General features: G+C 39.7%; 3 protein-coding genes, 1 long non-coding RNA gene and 1 other non-coding gene across 5 annotated transcripts; 3 read left to right on the top strand and 2 right to left on the bottom strand.

The window, feature by feature from the left end:
• Nucleotides 1-2,479: 2,479 nt before the first annotated feature.
• Nucleotides 2,480-6,720, bottom strand: LOC121950126 (tripartite motif-containing protein 66-like). The gene is made up of 6 exons (XM_042496044.1): nt 6,496-6,720; nt 5,827-6,407; nt 5,576-5,699; nt 4,767-4,841; nt 4,240-4,392; nt 2,480-2,813 (listed from the first exon to the last, which is right to left on the bottom strand). Exons 1-6 carry the CDS (start codon nt 6,718-6,720, stop codon nt 2,610-2,612), a joined length of 1,362 nt encoding a protein of 453 aa, XP_042351978.1. The 3' UTR covers nt 2,480-2,609.
• Nucleotides 6,721-7,224: 504 nt separating this feature from the next.
• LOC121949928 lies at nt 7,225-8,010 on the bottom strand. Its single transcript, XR_006106307.1, has 3 exons — nt 7,942-8,010; nt 7,463-7,651; nt 7,225-7,294 (listed from the first exon to the last, which is right to left on the bottom strand). It is a non-coding gene; the product is annotated as an uncharacterized LOC121949928 (long non-coding RNA).
• A 2,392-nt stretch (nt 8,011-10,402) lies between these two features.
• On the top strand, nt 10,403-14,565 carry rpl27a (ribosomal protein L27a; the record flags this gene model as incomplete). The annotated part of the gene is made up of 4 exons (XM_042496048.1): nt 10,403-10,559; nt 10,652-10,727; nt 13,131-13,305; nt 14,390-14,565. Coding segments are annotated over 4 exons (537 nt in total), but the record flags the coding sequence as incomplete, so codon positions are not given.
• LOC121950819 lies at nt 12,521-12,649 on the top strand. The gene has a single exon (XR_006106349.1). It is a non-coding gene; the product is annotated as a small nucleolar RNA SNORA3/SNORA45 family (small nucleolar RNA).
• Nucleotides 14,566-15,436: 871 nt separating the features above from the next.
• akip1 (A kinase (PRKA) interacting protein 1) lies at nt 15,437-18,536 on the top strand. The gene is made up of 5 exons (XM_042496557.1): nt 15,437-15,610; nt 16,567-16,758; nt 16,848-16,922; nt 17,002-17,142; nt 18,108-18,536. The coding sequence occupies exons 2-5, from the start codon at nt 16,600-16,602 to the stop codon at nt 18,252-18,254; spliced, it is 522 nt and encodes a 173-aa protein (XP_042352491.1). The 5' UTR covers nt 15,437-15,610; nt 16,567-16,599; the 3' UTR covers nt 18,255-18,536.
• Nucleotides 18,537-19,285: the final 749 nt, after the last annotated feature.

Here is a 19,285-nt window from a genome sequence, read left to right on the forward strand (position 1 = left end):
CCACCGAGGACTGCAGCCACGTCCAGGAGAAACAAAACAGATGAATCCACATCAGGATAAATACAGACAGCAGAGGTTTGTGAGTAGATTCATTTGGAGGTAAAGCCAAAGAAAACGTGGAAGAAAAGCGACATGTCCATCTTTAAATGATGAATCGGATACTGAGTTGAATAAAAAATGTTCGATGATGTGAGGATCCTGTGAATTTCTACAGGTGTCACCTCAACATGATAATTGTTTAATCTGTAGTTATAAAGCTTCTTGTTTTAATGAGATAATTTATACTTTATTTATCTTTACTATATTTATACTTAACAAGATATCTTTCATGTTAGTATTGATTGATTACTGAGTGGCTCTGACAGGCAAAGGCTTAATGCACAAAGGTGTCAAGACACAAGTGTCACTTTAACTAATTATTATGTTTTTATGTTAAGGGTGACACAACTAAATAAACTACAGCAGATTCGGGATAAAAAAAAAACCTTAAAAAAATTAAAAGCTGTGTGCAGGTGTTTGACTCCTTGTGAAACTGTCCCCACTAAATCATGGCGAGATAATCAGTTCATGGCATGAAGCATTTTATTTAAGGCTTCCAGTGTTTTAATGGCATAGTTCTGCATGATGTCATTGAGACATTATTGTCCGACAGGATGATAGAGTTCATCATCAGTGGCCTCCAGCCAGTGAGGAAGTTATATTCTGAGTGTTTTAGAGAGTCAAAGCCATAAAGATTTCAGCAGTTTGTCTAAAATTCTGTGTCTGCATTGAGACATGCCCATTCGTCTAAATGCACGATGATATAAAAACACACAACACTAGTAGCTACAATAGAACAGCAAAGAAATGAAAGACGTGATCAAGCTTTAATGTGATTTATTCTCAACTGCTCTGTCATATTTTGTCTTTCTGAGCAAGACTAAAAGACAGAATTCACATCAAACAAACCCTGTGATCTCCAAATCTGCTGACAGTGAGCAGAAACCAGCAGAATGCAAAGAGAAAGAGAGGGTCTATTTCCAAACCAAGAAGAAACAACCTAGACAAGTATAATTTATATGAGGGAATAAAGTTCTCACTGTAATTTTCAAACCTTTGAAAGTGTATTTAAAAGATATGGCCCCAAAACAAACAAATAAAGGCCAAAACCTTTACAGACTTGATGCAATCATGCCCCCTGCTGGTGGGAGAGTTGAGCAGTGGACCAGGAAGAGATCGGAGAATCATCAACAATAACAAACGATTAATCTCAAAGCAGTTTTTTGACAGTTCTTGTCCAAACCACTTAACCCTTTGAAACCTGGATTGACATCAGTGTTCTTGTGCTGTGCTCAGACACCTTTCACAAGTATTTAAAAACCTTTGAACCCTGAGCAAATTTGTTTGTTTTCTCTCAAAAACATGCAAGTAAAGGCAACGAGCGACTTGGCGTGAATTTTCCTGTATATTGCACAAAATAAGTAAATTTAGATAAATGTTTTTTAAAGAGCTAGGGAAGAAATGTTCATAAAACTATATTTCTAATTCACACAATGACATATTTATAATTAATTTACAGAACTATTATGGTTTTTAAGCACCTTTTTCAGGTCAATTGCTTAATTTTTTCTTTGTTTTGTTTATATTTTCTCAGTTTTTTGCACATGTTCCTGTAACTTTTTGCTAATTTCTTGAAAATGTTTGGTTCATTTCTTTAAATTGCTCACTGCCATCTTCCCATGATTTGAAAAGGAATCAAGCCAATTTGCCCAGGTTTCAAAGGGTTAAACAAGGAAAACAAAGACATTACCCTGCCTCTCTGCTTATCTTGATGTTTAAAAGGTTTTGTTTTGTTTTGTGTTTTTATTCAATTTTATCATTATTTACTATTATAACTTGTTAAAAATTAGTACATTTTGAAGTTTTAATTTCTGGTTTTAAGTTCAGTAAGTTTTCAGCAAGTAAGAACTTTACTAACCAAATGCATCAGTTTTGTTTCTCTTTTTGTGAAAAATCTATTCATTTTATGCACAAGGTTACATGTCATTTACAAACCTTGTGAAACAGTAATAGTGACCGAGAACTTGTATATTATGAAAAAGTAGAAAACCAGGGGCAAGGTTTACTCCATGCTCATATTGGCATGTATACTATTATACCTGTATCAAAGACAGCGTGCGCTTCGAGTCCCTGATTTAACTTTAGCAGAGTTATACTGAAGTGCAATGTAAGTCGCATCACACAAATTAACAAACATACAGTATATTTATACATAAACCTTTCTAAATGTTAATGGTTTTCAAACATGTGTTAAACAACAGGAACATGATTGATTCACATTTCATGAGATGTTTCAAAGGACCAAAAATAATGTGATTCATTGGCATTCAATGATTTTATTCTAAATCACAAAACAATCTTATCCAGTATCAATGTTTTACCTGAAATTCTGTTAAAATATCTGAAATGTGAAAATGACTCAACCTGATCACCCCCCGTACCTTTCTTTCCTTCATACAAAAAGTAAAAGTGTAAAATGAGCGTCATTGTTTTCAAAATAAACTTCACCTCAACATGTTCTCCATCAATTAAAATGCATTGAGGCAACAACAAACATCTCTGCATGTTATTTACAGGTAATATTTCTTCCCACTGAACACGTATCTCCTCTTCCTGTAGTTCTCCTTCCTCTTCCTGCTGAGCCAGGAGAGGCGAGCTCTGTCCGTTCGGTCCTGGCTGGCTGACGGGAACACCTGGTCGGGAAAAGCCTCCTTCAGTTTGCTCAAGAAAAACACCTCCAGGCTTCGACCGGCCTGGGCCACCTCTGAGTCTGGCTGCACAATAAGGAAGATGAATGTAAAGAGAAAAGCACAAAAATCAGAGGCTATTTTTCTGGTTTAAAATTTTATTTATCCAGGGACAATCCTAATAAAGTCAATTTGTTTCACAGGCCTGTACACTAGGACCAACAGAGAGTTTGAAATGTAGAATATATAAACAACTATTTGATAGATTGACATGAAGTCGGGGTGAAGGGGCTATAAGAAAATAAAAAGGCAATACCCGAGGCAAAGTACAAAAAAAACGAAAAAGAAGTCAAGATTTGCACATTTGCACATACCATATTCTTTTGTTGTTTATAATTAATTTATTAATTATTGTGTGTCAGCTAGGATGTTTTGTTAGGTGTTTGCCTATGGCACCGAATGTGCTAGTGGCTGGTACTCGTTGCTTTCATCAGTTGGGTTGGTTAGGTTTTGGCAGGAGTGTATTAGGTTTAGGTTAAGAATGTCAGAGGAAGCAAGTCAGAGGCAGAGTCAGGTAGGTCATTCCTTCACCATCAAAAGATTCGTAAATTTGCATCCTGCACTAACTGTCTGTGGTGTCTGTGCCTCTCAACTTTTGACAGACTTACCTACCTACCTAAAAAATACAGACTTTGTGTTTCAGACCTCATACAGTCAGACTCTGGACATACTTTGGCTTGACCAATGTCTTGATTGAGACAATGATTTTAGATCATCATGGATTTGGAGGGGCAGCCAACTGTAAGCCTGCAGCCTAGCTTGGCCTGGCTGACCTAACCACACCAGTAACTTGGATTTTGGATGTAGGATTGTCTGAACTGGGACTTATTTTTGGTCTCGCCTGGATCATGAGCACAGACCTTGGCCAAATATGGCTTGTGAGCCTGATCGCACCTATTCACTCCAATGTAGCTGCTTGCTTTGCACATGCTGAAAAAAAATTCTAGCTTCCCGGGTTTGTGGTATGCAGCCAACTGAATATAGTAGTGTTTCTCCGGCTCCGTTCCTGCTTGGCCTGCTTTACACTGTGATGACGGCACAGATTTTTGAATCTCTTTACTCTTCACAGTGAACTTTCTAAAAAATTTAAAATCACCATGGCTCAAAAACTGAGAATAGAAAGATTTATAATTAATCTTGTTTGCCACTTGAGGTGCCCTGTCAACTGGGCAACAGACATCTCTTTTACAATGGTGGTCTGTGGTGAAATTGTTTAAAATCTTGGTCATATCTTACACACTGCACCTTTAAATGTTAAAATCAAATAAATCAACTGAGGTTTAACATTAACTGGTGGATGGAAACAATCTGACTGACAGTCTCAACATAATAAGATCAAAAGTGAAAAAGTGGCCCAGTTCTCTGCTACATGTGGAATATATTCCCACAGGTTACAGTGCAGAAATAATTCAATTACTCTCGAAATTAGATTAAAGCATAAAAACCCACTCACGTAATTGAACGTAGCGCAGTTCTTCAACATGAGCAGCACGTCATCGACAAACTGCTCAGCGGTGAAGTAGTGAAGAGTGTTGCTCTTATCCAGTTTCCTGCGGATCATTGACAGGTCAATGGGCCTCTTGATGATCTGGTAGTAGTTTCGGGCCTGGAGCACATTCACAGAAATTAGATCATAGTGGGAGGGATTGTTTTCATTTTATCATTTTGTTATGAGGTAAAGTAGGTAAATGGAACATTTTATATGTAGAGTACAGTACAGCAAATTGTTTTCTCTGCTGAGGCAAGTTGTTCATCCAGTACATACTGGTATCACTTTGTACTGTTTTAAATGAGGCCAGCATTACAGGTTTATAGTTGCTTAAAGATTTGTAATAGGTTGCTTTGTTCCATTCGATACTTGGTGAAAAAAAAATAAAATAAAATGAAATAAAAAGTTTGGATGATCAGAAAAAAAACATTCCATTGATCTGGAAATGAGGTGAATTTGAATCTATGTCAGTGTCAATCTGTTGGACTGACCAGGACGCTGACGGGTTCATGGAACGGAGCACTGAGCGTGTGACAGTACAACAGCAGAGTCAGCTTTTCACACCTCTGCACAGGAAACACACACACACACACACACACACACACACATACACACACACACACACAGACATACACAGTCAATAAAAACATCTGTACATCTACTCAGTGACTGATTCCAAAGTCAAAGTCTGGGAAACAAATAATGTTATAAAGAAAAATCCAAGTGATTTTGCAGGTTTAGAAGAAACTAGAAATATCGCCATGCGATTGTATGCCTCCGCGCACCAGTCACGTTGCACTTACAGTTTACATCCATGTCTGAGAAGACCTTTGACCACTAAAATCTAATCAGTTCATTTTTAATCCATTCAAGTTTCTATGCCACATTTGAAGAAATTCTATCAAGGCGGTCTTGAGATATTGATTGAATGAGACAGACCAAGAAACAGACCAAGTTAAAGTGACCTTTGACCACCAAAATCTAATCAGTTCATCCTTGAGTCCAAGTGGATGTTTGTGCTAAATCTGAAAAATATCTCTCACAGTGTTCTTGAGGTATCGGGTTTACAAGAATGGGCAGATGGACCCAAAAACATAATGCTCCTCAGCTACCGCCAATATAAAAACATAAAATCATAAGCATAAAAACGCCTATCTTTGTTCTTTTTCTCACTTTGAATTGCAGATTGTTAGACTGTTTGACCACTAGAAGCTGCTTATACTTTTTTTTCCTCCAGGTTAAGTAAAATAAAGAAATGAACACTTTCAGATCTGATGATGGTCAAACAGCTGCAGCTCACCCTCTGGTCCTGGTTGGACAGTGTGTACGGAGCTTTGACTTCCCCACAGGAGTACTTGCTCTCACAGGCGTATGTCTCCACAGGCTCTCGGTCAGTTCTGCACAGTGTGCACACCCAGTCACCTCTGCGGGACACACAGTACCTTCATTAATTCATAAAAATTAATTTAGAAAGAGTTGGGAACCACTGGCCCAACTCACAGTGAGTGTGCTGATTGTATCTATAGCTGAGAGGTAAGCGTAGGCACTTACAGTGGAAAGCTGATGAGTGGAGGTATATGACAAGCCAAATGGTAAACTTTAGGGCAGCGGTCACAGCAGAGCAGATCTCCTCCATTCAGACAAACAGCACAGAAATCTTCACTCTCCATCTCCTCAGTCCCTGATACAGGTCCAGGCTTCTGCACGGACCAGTCCTCCTCCTCATCTCGTGAGCTGCGAAGATCAGGTCTTGTATCTTCAATCTTGTTCATTTGAACTTCTTCACATTTGATTTCATCTTCCAGCTCCAGGGGTCGATCTGCTCGATCTGATTCCAGTTCGGGAACCAGCTCGACCACCACCGTCTGCTCTCGATCTGGATCCAAATAAAATGTCTCAGTTTTCCCATCCGGGTCCCATTCTTCAGATTCAGAATCCAACAGGATGTATGGCTGATCTGGATTAGAGTCACAGTCGAAGCCTGAGTCCTGCTCTGGTTTTTCAGAGGGCGAGCTGTCTGGACAGATCGGTTCAGTCCAGGAGGTCGGGGCTGTTTCTGGTTGGCTGAGACCAAACTGAGGCGACGCTTCTCTTACCTCCAAACTGTTTGCCTCATGTTGACTGAATCCATTCTGTGAACAGAGACAAAGAAGATTATAAAAAGGAGCTAATTTTCAGTGAAAGTTAAGTTAAGTTGTATGTAGACCTTTGTCTCCTTACTTGTTGAGGCTGATCCAAACAGACGGTATCGCCATGGAGCTCGGCTTGTGTTTGCATTGGCAGTCGTACCAGACAAACCACAGGCTGCAGAGATGATACAGACCAGAAATTCAGACGCTCCAGGGTCACTACGGGTATGCAGGAGTTACCCAGAATCCTTTGGGCCTCTGGGTGAATTCTGTAGGAATAAATTAAATCTTGATCAGTGGAAATGTCTGTAGACATTGTTCTTTCATAAATTTTAATCTTCTTTCTTTATGAAGCTAGAGCTTCTGGCACGTGGCTCCTTCTAAAACCATAAATTGTCATTTCTAGGCAGATTTAGTCCAAAAACGTATGATAGTACATTGGTTGTCTGCACAAACATATGGATCATGCAGATCCTTGAAGGCCTGCATAAACTGTCAGTATAATGCCCAAAAACACACTCAGACAATCTGTGAACACATTAGTATATGCAGACACCTATTGCAAAATAAACACATCTATGTGTGCATCCTACTAATCAAGTTAGCAATCAGAGGTTCCTATAAACAGAGCCCAGCAAGCTGTAACCAATCTGTATCCAATTCTCAACTGAAAGCAAAGAAGACTATTTCCTGCCTTTAAAGTTATTTTCCCAGTGTGCTGTTACAAGAGCATGTGCTGCATGCTGTCCTTTATTTTACCTTATTCTTTTCAATAAAGCTGCAACATCTTTTCCAGGTTGTCGTTTTTCAGATGGAGAGGGTGCTCTTGTCTTTCCGTGGCAGGATTGACTTGACTCCTTTTCTGTCTCACAGAATTGCATATTGCAGAGCTGTTTAAAAAGAGATAGCGCCGTCATTTTCATTAAACCAGAATATGAATAAAGTATTAATTATGCTTTAATTTTCCTCCTCTTCCTTAGCATTTTAAGACTCATGCAGCTGATGTGATAACCCTCTGCTCAATTGTGATTTTATATCACTGTCTGTGTCTGTATTACATGTTCTGCTGGGAGGCTCGGCTCCTCTGTTGTGGTTATGGGATTTGAAACAGTCTCAGATGACATGGCCTCAAGTGTCAGCTGTACTGTACACCTGGCTACCCGTGGCAACAGGGTGGCCCTTCTTTGGGGAAAGTTGCTATGGCGCCTGTGAGGCAAGTGTGCCACCCCTCCAGGCGGACTGGGCCTCTGGGGGTGAAAAAACAGATGAGAAAACACAGAAGAAGCTGCTAGTTTGAAATCTCCTGTGTGCTCAATGTTTGACGGCAAAATACAAGAATGAAAACAAAAAGGAAACCACCAAAGAAGACACAGATGAATCATTTTAAGATTGATTGGACAAGTCAGTTGTGCAAAAAATGTAATATCTCAAGTTAAACGAATACAGAGAAACAAGATATTATGCACATGATGATTAGTAACACAACATTAACAATTTATAGTAATCAAAATAAAGTTGGATCATAGTTGTACCTTACCTGAGTGTGAATACAAGCAGTCGCAAGATGTCTGCTTGAGAAAACCAGGTGATTGTGAGCGAAGGATGAGCAGAATGGCACTGTTGTCCAGTATCAAGGGGGACACAGGTGATTTGATTGGTGGAGAGCTAATCCAGCCTCAGCCTCCTGATATTTCAGCTCCTCACAGCAGTTTTTCCTATCAACTACTGAGCTAATCATGTGATGCTATTATTTGTCTTTCAACATCACCGGGGACTTAAATGCACAGAGCATGTAGAAAAAACTGCAGCAATGAAGCATCAAGCATGAAATGAAGAACATGAATTAGTGAATCATTTTAAAAAAAAAAACAGTACTTAACTTTTGATGAAGTTTGATGAAGTTGAATTTGATTGAGGCTCAGGTGCTGAAGTTTATCATTTCTTCAGTTGGAGGTACTGAGAGGTTACTAGTCACAGGGTGTAAAGTTGACTCAAGCTTTGAATAACAGACCAACTGTATGTAAATCAACTTCAGCTCTGTCTGATGTAGAGTCACCCGATAATCTGATGATGCATTCATCTTATTCATGTTACTATTTTCATAACCTAGACCTACATACTCCATAAAATAGATTCCAAACATGGTATAATATATCCTACACCTATCCTATCACAGCCTACATCCTATCCTACTATACAGAGCACATCATTTAACGTTACATGAAGAAGAACTCAGTAATTTAGGCTACAGCAAAGATATTCCCTCAAAGGCTTCATGAAATCAGATATTAACAAGCGCCGAAAGTCTTTGATGCACACACACAAACTTTTCTCGGTCTGAAAGTAGTTATCTTACCCACAGGTTTTAAGACAATGGAGTTCACTCCCTGCACCCTGGCAGAAGATACTCTGGGCTGTTCTGTTGACTTATGATTTGACTACAAATTCAAAGCCTACATAAATCATCACTGACAGTGTCTGAATTAACTCATCCGCTAAGTGATGTGAACGTGCCTGATGATGCAGAAAATACAGCAGTCCCAACTTGTTTCTATCACAGCAGACTTGGTTTCTACTGTAAATCCTCATAAAAGCCACATAAGCGTATTCGTAATCATAGTGCACGGTGACTTTAGAATGATGCATCTTTCGTTATGTGCAACACTAATCATAGTTTTACTTCAAGTGAATAAAGTCTTACTGGTTTGTGTTTGATAAGAGGGAGGTTTGTGATTATGTGAATGTTTGCTCATGAGGCCACCATGTGTGCAAAGTCATCACTGCAGCTTTGATAAATTAATTTATTCATGAAATTTTATTTGTACAGGTAGATACAGTAAGATTGCATTAACCTGTTCACACGGAGAGCATATTCATGAAATAAACACAGAGGTTTAAAAAAAAAGGGGGGGTGGGGGGGTGAAAGTAAGTGACATTACATTTGGATCCACAATAACAGCACCACATATCTCATTTCAACAACTCACCTACAATAAGGCACAAAAGCACTGTATTTTCACCTCTTTTGTCAAATGTGTGGAAATAAGAGCCACGATCCAAAGTCTGTGGTCTGCGGCAGTAAAAAATAAGAGTTTTCAAGAGGGACATCTTACCCTATTTAAACATTTTAAAAATCAGCTGAATGCTGGAGCTGCATGGTAGGGATGAATGACCATTTTTAACAGTTTCTGGCTGTGATAAATGATGCAATTTTCGTAAGTACTGAAGTAAAGCATTAGTACAGTATTTGAGTAAATGTACATCCCTCTATGTTAGGTGGCTGAATATTCACCAAAACAGTCATTTCTATCCTCCATCACTGGGCGTCGCTGTGAGTTTCTTTGCACTTTGTTATCTGTGCCCAAATCTCGCACAAAACCGCGAGGTTTACAAATCCCGTTCCTCTTTCAACTAGCCTCCAAGATGGTAGGTGCTATCATGAAACCCTGTGCTTTGAAATGTAGTTAAATCTGTGCCCATCCTTGGTCATTCGGACAGCAAACCATCATCCGATATCGGTTTATAGTACACCCAACACCCACGGCCTCTTACTTGGCGTTTTTAATCGGGGGTTACTAACATTATGTGAATTTGTGAGCGCTTTTCTGTGTGAGAGCTGGGCCGTTGGATGTAGCCGTCAGCTAGCATATTCCGTCTGTACTCGCGTGTTTCAACCACGAATATAAACCTCTGTTGTCTATATAAACGTGATAAAGGTAGTCTGATTTAACAATGTCAGTTTTGGGGAATAACTTCCTCGACGTCCAGTCTGCTGAACGTGCAAAGCGACAGCAGTCTGCCGGTTGAGTTAGCATTAGCTTCATAGGAATCTAGTCAGCATGAATGCAGTGAGCGATGGGTTCAAGCATGTAGTGTTTGTCCGTTTTTAGATGTAACGAGGGCTTGCGGACATATGTTGTGTGAAATATTTGCTGTTCACAGTTGATCGGCTGCGAGGGTTGTTAATATATCCACGTTGCGTAAGGTTGTGCGGCTAATTTAGTCAGCCGGCTAGCTCCCATGGTTGTGACAGGACCTTGATTGTTGTACGTTTACTCGTTTTAATCGATATCAAAAATCTACATCAACAGCCAACCAAGAAGACCAAGACCAGGAAGCTCCGAGGACATGTCAGCCACGGACATGGTCGCATTGGTGAGTTCAGTCTCTTGGTAAAGGTGATTGTAGTAGTTGCATCACTTCATATGTTTGTCGCTCATGGTTAACTCTTACTTGTCCACCAACAGGCAAGCACAGAAAGCATCCTGGAGGTCGTGGTAATGCTGGTGGTATGCATCACCACAGAATCAACTTCGACAAATAGTAAGTGCTGCATGACATGTCTGATGGTGTGTTGAAGCAAAATTTTGGGTGTTTTCTTGATAGCACGCCAATGCGTTGGCAGTAATCTGTTTCAGATCTGTATATGTGCCAAAATATGCTATCTGAACAAAATATATGTGCCGTGTACTGTCATGTAAACATTTCTGTCGCAAAAGGCGATGCAAAGTTTGTTTATAGATTTGGGGAAAATAGCTAGAGAGCAATACCTGATTTGCAAATGGCTAGAGATGTCTCAAAGTTGGGACAGATAGGGATTGGCGATTAAAAGCCTGTTGTGATCAGATCCTATGTTTACATTAGCTCTCACATAGGTGTTTTTACTTGCAAAGCTTTTATGCACATCAACGCAATAAGTGCAACCACCATCAATGCAATCCCCGTCTCTCCTCCAGTCTACTGAGCACTGTGTGTGCAAGAGCCGGGGCTGTACCCTGGCCACCGGGAAACACCACACACCATAAACAACAACAAAACACTGACTGAGAACGTTGGTTATTTACTTAAGTTCTGAGTCCTCGTTTCATTTCAACTCCATGTGAGACTCTCTTGCATTCTCATGTCGTCTGTGGCACATGGCGTTTAACTGCCCTGCCCGGAAGAGAGAGAGGGATGGAGAGCCGACAACAACCACACTCACCTTGTACCTGCAAGTGCAACTAAGCCCTCAGCGCTAAAAGCAGAGTGATTTGTTAGTGTAGCGTAATCCGTTCAAAAGATGCGCAGACGATGAAAATGAAGACTCTTGGAGGGATGGAAAAATTCCATTGAGACACGGACAAGGCCAAAAAGATTCAAGAGAGTTTGGTCTATTATAACATGTTATTTTGTATGAAGTAAATACAAAACTTGAATTGTTTGGTCACAGTGAGTTTTTTCTTAATGCATTGCAGAGCTTTTCAATCATCAGTCATATTCATTGGATTGATTTTAATAACTTTAATGTACTAGACGCATCATATCGGGACAGATTATCAGTAGATACTATTTTGTTGAACTTCGCTTAAGTAGCCTCAATCAACGCGGTGGAAGTTCGGTTAAAAGTAAATTTACAGAGGAGCAGTGCCTTTCAGATAAGGGATAAAGAGACTGACAGCAATGCCAGCAAAATGAGCTGCAGTGTGTGCCACAGGTACAAGGCAGTGGTGGAGAAAGTATTCAGATCCTTTACTTTAGTGAAAGTATCAATAGTTCAAAGTCGTACTTAAGTAAATGTAGCTATGCAAGCATCACTAGTAAAATGTACTTTTAAAGGAACCGACTTAAAGTAAAATAAGTCAAAATGCAGGAAAGTATTCCCTGTCAGTGTTTTCTTAATATATTTGATGCTCCTGGAGGAATCTTCCTATTGCATTGTGCGTGTTGCATTTTGCTGCTGTAGATGTTTAAAGTTGTGCTCATTTAACTCCTTTATATCCTGTTGGTTAGTTAATCTACAGCAGTCCATCATATTCTAGAAGATGGTCGTGTGTATTGTGGCTGTCCCCTGAGAACCATGTATCTCTAAAACAGCTCTGTTTTCAGCTTTGTAGCAGTGCTTTTTCCACTCCCTTTGCCAATGTTATAACTAAAACTCAGCATCAACACATCTGTTGATGCATGGATCGAGGGCGGACAGTTGATCGGGACATCCCTTCAACCAGCAATTATACGTTTATCAATCAACTTTAACATATCTGTCACTTAAATTGTTGTGCAATGCTTTCTGACATGTATCTGCTCTGTAGCCTGGTGCTACAGTGTCTGTTCAGTCGGTAGTTGTGAACAATGCCGTTATAGAGACTAGAGTCTCATCTTGACACAAATCATTGTCTTGGTGTGCTAGAGTCCTCTTAGAGTGAAGGCTGGTCCTATTCACCGACTGGCTCTGTGTAGGCCAGTCAGCCACATGGGCAGCCACAAGCTGTTTCACCCTGATCCTGATACTGAGGTCACATCAAATTGTTTTCAGAAATGTGATGCAGACTTTAAAATGCGATGGGGTTCTGTCTAAAATGTGCACATCTTGGAATTTTGAATATGATGGGATTATGTTACCGAAACATGCAAATATTAATATTGGTCTCGTGGTTGCATATTGATACCAAGTATGTTTTTAATCTGGTGTAATTATGCAGTAAATGTTGTGCAAATTTTAAGGGGAAATTCGATACTTGGATTAATCTCAGAGTTTTTGGTTTTAAAAAACATTGTCTGTGAGTCTAAAACATGTGCAGAACATTATCGTCATGTCCAGAGAGATTTACAGCTTCGCATAATGTATAACTTAACATATATAAAGTTACCAAGACAGCAGTTTTTCAGGTTATGTCCTTGAGTCATTGTATATTTCCAACTCTGGATATTCAATTGACCCTTGTCTCTCCTCCCCGTGTGTCTCCTCAGCCATCCGGGGTACTTCGGTAAGGTGGGTATGAGACATTACCACCTGAAGAGAAACACAGCCCACTGCCCCACCATCAACCTGGACAAGCTGTGGACGCTGGTGAGCGAGCAGACCAGGCTCAACTATGGCAAGAAGCCCGACGGACCCGCACCCATCATCGATGCTGTGCGCGCTGTAAGTATTGGTCGATATTTTCATTATTGACATAAGATTTTGTCACCAGCCCTCATCGCTATAAAAACAATGGCGGAGGGAGTTGGGGTCAGTTAGAACCTGAATGTCTGGGAGTATGCACTTCTAACAGGCTGATGTGTTTCCCTCACACTCGCCTTTGTGCAAGTTTTTCTTAAGACTGAAAATATCAGCGTATCTCAAAAGACTTAAAGGAACATTTTTAAGTAAGTGTTTTAAACCGTGGAAGAGAAATCCTTTAAGACCCAAGATACAGACACAACACAGTTTCAATGTTTTAAACAGCTGTAGAAAAAACAGTAGCTGGTGTGGTTCTGGTGAACTTTCCAGCTACAGTGAATATAGCAAAGGTGGCACTGAATTTGATTAAATTACTGTACATCAGACCAAACCTCAGGCACGGTCCAGTCAGCAGTGTGAGAACATTTTTGCTTTTTCTGTGAAGTTAATTTATAAAGTTAATCTACATCTGTGTTCTTTCGTGTCCATGTGGTTGATTTAATAAAACCCAAGAAATGTTGACTCCTTTTTTTTAAAATGTGTACACCCCCACCTCCAAAAAATGAGGTATGAACTTAAAAGCTGAAAAATACAGGGTCCGGATTGTTAGACCCTTCACTATCATGCCTGACAGAAAGGGAAAGTTGTGCCCAAAAAAATGTAATGGTGAAATTTGAAACATGTACAAACTCTTTCTCCCCACTGTGTTGCCTGCATATTGTCCTCATGTGAAAGTAAAATATTGCAAAAGAATAAAAAAGCAAATATTCCACCAACATAATTCAGATGTTTGAAAATGAATTGCTGAACATTTTATCGGATGACGATTTGTATGTACTTGTAGATGTGTTGTGTTAGTTGGAGACTTTTCATGACTATATTTGTATTGTGCTTATATAATTGGATTAAATGACCTTCTAATGTAACACTGCTGTTAACAGCATTTTATTGGACATTGAATTCATGACATGCTTCTCTTGATCGTAGTTGACCCAAAGTATTATGGACTTTGTTTTCCTCTTTAGGTTGCATTAATGATGTGTTTTTTTTTCTTTTTTTTTCGCAGGGCTACTACAAAGTCTTGGGCAAAGGCAAACTGCCCAAGCAGCCTGTGATCGTCAAGGCCAAGTTCTTCAGCCGGAGGGCCGAGGAGAAGATCAAGGCAGTGGGAGGAGCCTGTGTGCTGATGGCATAATGTTCCTGTCAGTGTGTTTTTGCAAAAATAAACTGTATAAATGGAAACATGTCTGTCATGTCTGATTTAAATGATTTCATATATGGCAGTTATAGTATGTGCTTGAGCTTCTGCTCTTTCAAAACAGTGGCAGTGTTTTTTGCCTGCATGTTGATCTGCAAATTTGATATTGACAGTCAAATTGCATTTTGCTACAATGAAAATCCTGCGTAGTAAAGTTAAAATAATTTATGCAATAAATAATAGTAGTAAAATGTTTAATTTTTGTATAACAGAACAACTGTCTTATTGGGCAACTCAAGCTAAAGTATGCACTGTAACTTGTCCCATGATAATACTTTTGAGTCACCTCAGGGTTACTGCAGCCCTCAAAGTATTTGAAAAGACCTCGATTTAACTTTTGGGACACTGAAAAGTGATGGCAATGTATCTTGATTTACAGTGATGACAAACAGGGAAAGGAAGGGCTATATTATGCATTTTGGCTCAGCCAGGAAGCCACTAGACTTATAAAATAAAATCATTAGCAGTGGTACTCAAACTTGTTGGCTTGTGGCATATCAAAAATAGAAAAGGTATCTTCTTGTGACACCTCATCATAGCTTGTCTTTGAGCAGTTAAGCTAGTAAATGCACAGACCTACCTTTCCAAATTGTCTATTTTGAGAGGAGTGATTTCCTATGAATTATACCAAGATTACAGGGGGGAAAGTGATATCATTATATTTAGTATATTTGTATGCATTTATTATTTAATAACCCCTAGTGTAGAAGTGTCTGGGGTGGCCACCAAGAAATCAGTATAATGTTTTTTTTTTTATTTTAATGTAAAATGACTGCATGGTATACTTGGAGGCTTTTCCCCAAGTGACCTAGATATTTAGGCTCTTAACGTTGGGGGCGGGGCTTAACGTGCAGGATTTCCTGTGCTGTCACTTGAAAACAACGCTGTCTCGGCTAATGAGAGAGTTTGCAAGTTGAATTTGTAAAATGTGAGGACTACGTGCCGAAAGAAGACGCGCCGTTGTACCTGAAAGCCTGTTTTAATGTGCGTCTTACTTCTGACCCGATCAGCTCCCCGTGAGTGTAACAGGTAACTAAACTCGTAAATAATCTCATCGCAGATTTGTTGCCACAGCGCGTGGAGCCGTGGAATCACGTCGAACAGAGTGTGACAGTTCACCGCGGAACTGTTTCACGTTTCGGTGTTTTAGTTGAGAAGTCAGCGGGAGGCTGTTTGAAAGGGAAAGTAAGAACCGATAAAAGTAACAAACCTGCCGCTTTCCAGTTTGGCTCGGAGGAGGGGGGGTTAATCTTCACGCATGCGTTGTTAGTGCTGAATTCACTTATTGCACTGTTATAATATAACTGTTTGCGTATTAGTGTTTGGTGATTTGCTACCAAGCCACCGGGGATTAGACAAATTCAGCTAGTTTTAAGATGCTGATCAGGTTTTTGTGAATGAAACAATCATATTTTATCGACTGTATTGTGAATATTTTACTGATATTAAACTGGATTTCAATTTTTGTTTTTTTTTTTTCAAAAAGGGATGCCACTATTTTTAGTATCAGTTAAGTATTTAAAAGGATGTCATGTTTTTATCATCTTTCAAGTCATTTCCTTGTTTGTTTTTTATTGTTGTTTTAGCACATTTTTCTTCAACGTTATTTTGAGAGCATCATTTCTTGAAGTTGCTAATTGCCGGCTTCTTGTGTTATTGAAAGATTTCTCGCCACTTTATTTACATTTCAAAGGGTTAATTAGCCCTTTATTTTCTTAATAAAACGATTATTGTGGCCTTTAAAATATAAAAAAAAACCATATAATATAAAAATATTTGTAGCTCAATTGTAAGTCAAATCCCAACCATCCCTACTCTGATATATAAATTATAGTTCCTTGCCCAGTTTTTGTCGGTTAAGGAATCACTTCAGCTCGATATCAAATTAGTAAAAAAGACAAGTATGTTTTGAAAAAAATCAAGCATATCTGTGTACTGTGAGGTAAGGGAAAGTGGCTGAGGTCTCTGCTTATTCTTCCACTCAGGTGAAGAGCATATGAGATAAACTCGACCTGTTCATGGCAAGCCAAGCCTGGCTGGAGTCTTCTCTGCGGCGCTCTGCCAGTCTGGGCCTGGAGGTGCTGGAGCGGGCCTCCAGGCGGGGTGTGGACTGGGCGAGCACCAGAGCATCCCAGAATACAACCACTACAGATGAAGACACACAAATCCCTGCCAAGGTACCTGCATGTCTTCTGTATTTTTACCCTAATGTCAATTAAATTTAGATCTTGACTTGATTTGTCTCAAATTTCATCCTTTTTTCCAGAGAACACACACAGAGCTTGATGATGTCTTTGGAACCATCGCAGGGTTCATGGCACAGACGACCCATCAGTGCAAGGTCAGTGATTTTGTAGCCTGCAACTTTATGCTTTAAGCTACAGACCTGGAGAATAACGTGAATATTCTCTACGCTGCAGAGGTATTATGAGTCTGGTCGCTGCACTGAGCCCACTGACACTGAGAGGAGCCATGTGTCCAGGTTCCACTCACGGCCAACTGTTGGGATGAGAACATCTGCACAGTCAGCCAAAAAACATGCAAGGACCCCGCACAAGAAGGTAAGATTTTTCTGCTGCTTTTTCTTGGCGTCATATGAAGCTTCCATCTTTTAAAAGAATTTTTATATTATTGTTACAAAGCAGAAAGAGCTCTCGAAAACAAAGTCAAATTCACAAGCCATGACAGTTTAATAGGTTAATATGGCTGATGTCTTGGCAAACATTTTCCCATTGCGGAAAGAGAAAAATGGACATGCTATTTAACTTGTGCAATTTCAGTGTTTACTGGCATTTTAGATTAAATTGGACCTCCAAGTCCTTAGAAAAAAATATATGGCAATTTAGCTTTCTAAATATTAAATGTTCTTCACCAGCCACTTGCTTGCTTCAGCTCTGCCACTGTTTTGCGGCAGGGGATAAAAACGCTCCGCTTGTGTGCCTCACATGACTGCACAGGGTCTGTAAAACCTGTTTGAACTTAGCCATGCAGAATCAAAACAAATGAACTGAAAACTGCAAAAAGCTGAAAAACGTGTTGATTTCCAGTGGGAATGACATTACTATCAATACTTTGATTCAAGTGAGTCATTAATCAACAAAATAACTTTAAGCCTTAATAACAATTTAATGGGTGATTCATAAAAATTCATCTCGTACCGTTGTTGTGAAGAAACAGCGTAGAGACCAAAACAGATTTCAGTGTGAAACATGTTTATTTCTGCTGTTAAGTCCAGCACAATAACACAGAGATCTATGGGGATTAAATCATTCTTGGAGTCAGCCTCAAACAACCATTTGATGACCTGCAGTATTTGGCACTTCCACATTGGCTTCATTTTTCAGCCCCCCTGGTTGCTGCTCTACAGGATAACAGATTTCTTGGTGCCAGCCTCTGTAACGTAATTTTTTTAAGGGAAATTCACATTACTTCCACTCATCCCTCCTCAAGCTGTGTTGGTTGCTGCTTGGAATTTTTTTTATTAGAAAACAATAAAAGATTAAACTTCGAGTCTCATTTTCTTCAGGATCCTGTGTCAGCGAGTGAAGATTTCTTCATCGAGCTGTCACCGGGAACATATGCTATCACTGCAAGCGTGCCGGAGTTAAATCAGCAGACTCAGCTGGTCAGCGTCAAAGCTGGAGAGACTGTCAACCTCACGTTCAATCTGTGACCCGTCACCTGACCCACACTTTAACCGTCAATAACAAAACCGACCATTGCTAATGCTGTTTGTGTGTTTATTGCCTGTTTTCAAAACGATTTCTGCTTTAAAGAGTTTACATTTTGTTTTGCTATGATAATTTTTATCTGCTGCACATTAAGAAGCCATATTTTTATTGCCATTGAGTATTTTATTCTGTAGATTGCGTGTCCTAGGACACCATGTATTGCTCTTTACAACATTGTAACCGCTGCATCAGTGTATAAAAATAAAGTATTTTTTATTCATTTATATAGTGAGGTTTTATCTGTGCACTGACATTTTATGTGTAAACGGTAGGGTTGCCAGAGAAAGGTCGCAGTCCTGCCGGAGGTCGAGGTTTGAGGCTGATAGTTCCAAAAGCATCTCTGATGGTCGGTCGTCTTCCTTTAGTGCCAGGAAGTGACTGAAACAGAGAGCTGTGATTGGGTGAGGCACTTATCTGTGGGACGGGGAAGCTGAATCTTACAGGTTGTGATGTTCTCCTCGGCACTGCACTACCTGCAGATCAAAACAAATAAATCAAACATGACCAGATTTCATGGGGGAAAACTTATCTTGACAGAACATGACTTCTTGCATTTGTGATAATCGACTCTCACTACCATTTGGCTAAGTGAAAATGTCCAGACTTCACTGCAATCGCTGACTTTGCAGCCGCATTTCCAGGAAGTCTGCAAGCACTGTCCAAATCCACAACTCTTTCAATTCACAAGGGTGTTAAGTGGACTTTCTGCAGACTGATCTCTGCGGCTGATATCTCCATCACTCGGCAACTCGCAACAAAAAAAATCAAGAATGATAAATAGCATTACAAGTCAAGAGGAAGAATATGTATTTTTAGTTTTGGGGTGAACTATCCCTTTAAATCTAAACCCCCAGGTGCAGCTTCTGGCATTTAAGTGATCATGAAACTTTGACCCAAACAACACAGGTTTAAACCTTTAATACTTAAACCAAAGTGGAGATATTGACAATGCAGCCTCCCATGTAAATTGAAT

Source organism: Plectropomus leopardus, chromosome 11 (assembly GCF_008729295.1).
Source record: "Plectropomus leopardus isolate mb chromosome 11, YSFRI_Pleo_2.0, whole genome shotgun sequence".
Taxonomy (NCBI): domain Eukaryota; kingdom Metazoa; phylum Chordata; class Actinopteri; order Perciformes; family Serranidae; genus Plectropomus; species Plectropomus leopardus.

Excerpts from the sequence above, each read along its gene's own strand:
- LOC121950126 (XM_042496044.1), bottom strand. The coding sequence starts at position 6,720 with ATGTCTACAGACATTTCCACTGATCAAGATTTAATTTATTCCTACAGA. Across the intron at positions 6,408-6,495 it reads GTTTGGATCAGCCTCAACAA|AATGGATTCAGTCAACATGA; the intron begins GTAAGGAGACAA and ends CTCTGTTCACAG. Across the intron at positions 5,700-5,826 it reads CCACTCATCAGCTTTCCACT|AGGTGACTGGGTGTGCACAC; the intron begins GTAAGTGCCTAC and ends TGTGTCCCGCAG.
- akip1 (XM_042496557.1), top strand. The coding sequence starts at position 16,600 with ATGGCAAGCCAAGCCTGGCTGGAGTCTTCTCTGCGGCGCTCTGCCAGT. Across the intron at positions 16,759-16,847 it reads ACACACAAATCCCTGCCAAG|AGAACACACACAGAGCTTGA; the intron begins GTACCTGCATGT and ends CCTTTTTTCCAG. Across the intron at positions 16,923-17,001 it reads AGACGACCCATCAGTGCAAG|AGGTATTATGAGTCTGGTCG; the intron begins GTCAGTGATTTT and ends TCTACGCTGCAG.